The sequence below is a fragment of the Seriola lalandi genome, unplaced genomic scaffold (assembly GCF_002814215.2).
Source record: "Seriola lalandi dorsalis isolate HSWRI2012SDOR001 ecotype SW California unplaced genomic scaffold, Sedor1 jcf7180002028748, whole genome shotgun sequence".
Lineage (NCBI taxonomy): Eukaryota > Metazoa > Chordata > Actinopteri > Carangiformes > Carangidae > Seriola > Seriola lalandi.
In genome coordinates, this window is record NW_019499393.1 from 1 (window position 1) to 3,271 (window position 3,271).

A 3,271-nucleotide genomic window follows, 5' to 3' on the forward strand; every position below is an offset into this window, starting at 1 on the left:
TTCATAGGTGACTGGACCTGTCTTTCTTGTGACCTTGTATGGTCCCTGCCACTTGGCCAGTAGGCCACTGTCAGACGTTGGCAGCAATAGGAGAACTTTCTGGCCCTCCTGCAGAACTCTCCATCTTGAAGCTGTGTCATACCTTTTCTTCTGTCGCTCTTGTGCCTGGCCCAGGTTGTCATTTGCAAGTTCTTGAAATTGTCCCAGTTTATCTCTCATCTTCAGAACATATGAGAGCTCACTGCACTGCTGTTGTGGCAAAGGCCCCTCCCAGGCCTCCTTCAAGACATCCATTGGACCTCTCACTGAATGTCCATATAGCAGCTGGAAAGGTGAAAACCCAGTTGATGATTGTGGGACCTCTCTGTAAGCAAACATCAAGAATGGAAGCCACTGGTCCCAGTCTGACCCCGACTCATTCACAAATTTCCTCAGCATGGACTTGAGGGTTTTATTAAAGCGCTCAACGAGGCCATCTGTCTGTGGATGGTAGGGACTGGTCCTCACACCTTGAATTCCAAGCAGTCTGTAAACCTCCTTCAACATGCTTGAAGTGAAATTGGTGCCTTGGTCAGTGATGATTTCCTTTGGGATTCCAACTCTTGAAAACAGTTGAATGAGGCAGTTGACAATCTGGCGGGCCTTAATCTTCCTCAGAGGAAAAGCTTCAGGGTATCTTGTAGCATAATCACAGATGACCAAGATGTACTTCTGGCCTGCACTACTCCTTTCTAGGGGGCCTACAATGTCCATGGCAATGCGGGAAAAGGGCGTGTCAATGATGGGCATGCTTATCAGGGGAGCCCTATCTCCTTTCCTGCCTGGTGCTGTTAATTGACACTGTGGACAAGACTGACAGTATTTTACTGTGTCAGCGTACTGCTGGGGCCAGTAAAAACGGGGAACCATCCTAGAGAATGTTTTTGTCTGTCCTAAGTGTCCTGCCCAAGGGATAGAATGGCTCAGGTTAAGGACTATGGGCCTCAAACTCTGGGGGATGACTAGCTGATCACCAATCTGACTGCGGCGATACAATATATCTCCCTTGACCACAAATACTTCCTTTTCTGTTCCTGTGACCTGGGTTGACTCAGGCTTGCATCTAGAGAACAAAGTTGTAAGAGTGGGGTCCTGTCTCTGCAGCTTAGCAATGTCACTTGGGATGAAAAAAGGGTCAGGCTCTAAAGGCTTGGACACATGCTCAGCTACTTTTGTACCCCTGACTCTATCCTGTCTCCTCTGGCTCCTGCTTTTACGCTCCTTACACTGCTTGATATGCTCCACCCCAGGCACTTCCTCCCCTGAGAATGGTAACTCCTCCCATGCTTCTTCTGCACTAGCCTGTTCCAGCTTACTTTTGGACCTTGTGACTGCTAGCAAACTTTCACTGGTACAACCAGCTCTGGCCTCACGAGATTGCTTAGCTATTAACTCAGCAAGGATAGGAAGATCAGAGCCTAACACAACCTGATAGGGCAGTTGCTCCAATACCCCTACTGATAGCAGGTAAAGTTGGCCTTCAACGTGGATAGCTACCTTAGCTATGGGGTAACCTACTTTGTCACCGTGGACACAGAACACATCTACTGTCCCTCCACAATAAACAACATCCCTAGGGAGGCTATCCTGTCTGACTAGGGTGCGGTTACTTCCTGAATCTAGAAGAGCTACACAGGGTCTATCCTCAATTAACACTCCTATTGTAAGCTCCTCACCTTGACAATCAGAGACTTCTTCTCTCTCCAGCTCGCTTACCAGTAACTTGGGAGCAAAACACATGTAGTTCTTACTAATCTGGCCTTTAGGACAATCTGCTTTAAAATGACCTGTCTGACCACATGAGTGACACACTAAGGGGGTTCTATTTCTAAGCTCAAATTTAACTGAATTTGAGGGGAAAGAACTATGTCTTGTGTTTCTCGTTTTAAAGTCACTGCCACTGATAGGCTTACCAGAAGAGGTGGGTGGGCGGGACTTGGCTGGAAGGTACTCTTTTGATGGACGGCGGGCAGCCAGGAAAGCTTCAGCCAATTCTGCTGCTTCTTTGGAAGTTTTTGGGTTCCTCTCTTTAATCCATGTACGAAGGTCAGGATTCAGGACTTTGAGGAACTGCTCCATAATGATGGTATCTCCAATCTGTTCCTTTGTCTTTTCTTTGGGAGCCATCCACTTGTCATACAAGTCTTTGAGGCGGACCTGCAGCTCTTTAGGGGTCTCCTCTTCTGCTGGTACACTCGACCGGAATCTCACTCTGTAGGTCTCTGCACTGATTTCATACTTCTTCAAGACAGCACACTTTACTTTTGCATAGTCCATGGTGTCATCAATGTCCATAGCTACATAAGCAGAACGGGCTCGACCGGTTAGCAATGGAGCCAGGTGAAGCGCCCACTCTTCCTGAGGCCACTGACAGGCATGAGCGATCCTTTCAAAGGTGATTAAATAATGTTCAATGTCCTCACCTTCACTGTATGGCTGCATTTTGGGGCTTTTCCAGTTTGAGGGCCTCACCAAGCTGGAACGCTGTCCTCCATTAGCCAACAGTAATGAGTCGACCTCAGGCCTGCCTTGGATTGCTGGGATTTGAGGAGGCTCCGCTGTAAGCTCAACAGAGGGGGTGGGTGTGGCTGCGGAATCTCCCATCAGCTGCTGACGATCCTGGCGGTCCTGTTGCACCTCATGTTGGAGCTGGGAAAATTGGTGCTGGATTCGCTTCCACCTCTCCTCCTGTCGTTTGCGCTCCTGCTCAATCCTGGCATCACTATCAGCCTGCTGTTGCACCAGACATCTTAGAAGACTTGCCAGATCAGCTATACTCTCTTGCTCCTTGGCTTGACCACCTGCTGCCCCCTGCTGGTGACAGACATCTTGAGACACCTCTGGAGGACACTCAGTTGCTTGAGGTTTCTTTTGCCTGGTTGACATTTTCTTCACTGCCTCCTACTGGCGAGAGTAGCTTTTGCACGTCCAACACCAGATATTAGTCTGTGTGATGTAGGCCGACCCGAGTGGCCGTTGAGTAGGAGGCAGACACGGAGAATTTTGTCCAGGGATACCAAAGTGATTTATTTACAGTGCAGTCTATGTTCACACTTAACAAAAAACTCAAAATAATTAATCTAGGCCTAACTGATTAAAGTTAACTCATAGTAACTCAACTCAACATCATGCGTACACAGCTACACTGATGTGTCATTCCCCCCTCGACGACAAAAGCAACTGCTTTATATAGGCCCTTCCATCCAGACCTAATCTGGACCATACCATCGCT

At 48.2% G+C, this 3,271-nt stretch overlaps 1 protein-coding gene across 1 annotated transcript; it reads right to left on the bottom strand.

Annotated features, from left to right (window-relative positions):
• Window positions 1–12: 12 nt before the first annotated feature.
• On the bottom strand, window positions 13–2,942 carry LOC111646136 (uncharacterized; the record flags this gene model as incomplete). The annotated part of the gene is made up of 1 exon (XM_087180206.1): window positions 13–2,942. A coding segment is annotated over exon 1 (2,913 nt), but the record flags the coding sequence as incomplete, so codon positions are not given.
• Between the last annotated feature and the right edge of the window lie 329 nt (window positions 2,943–3,271).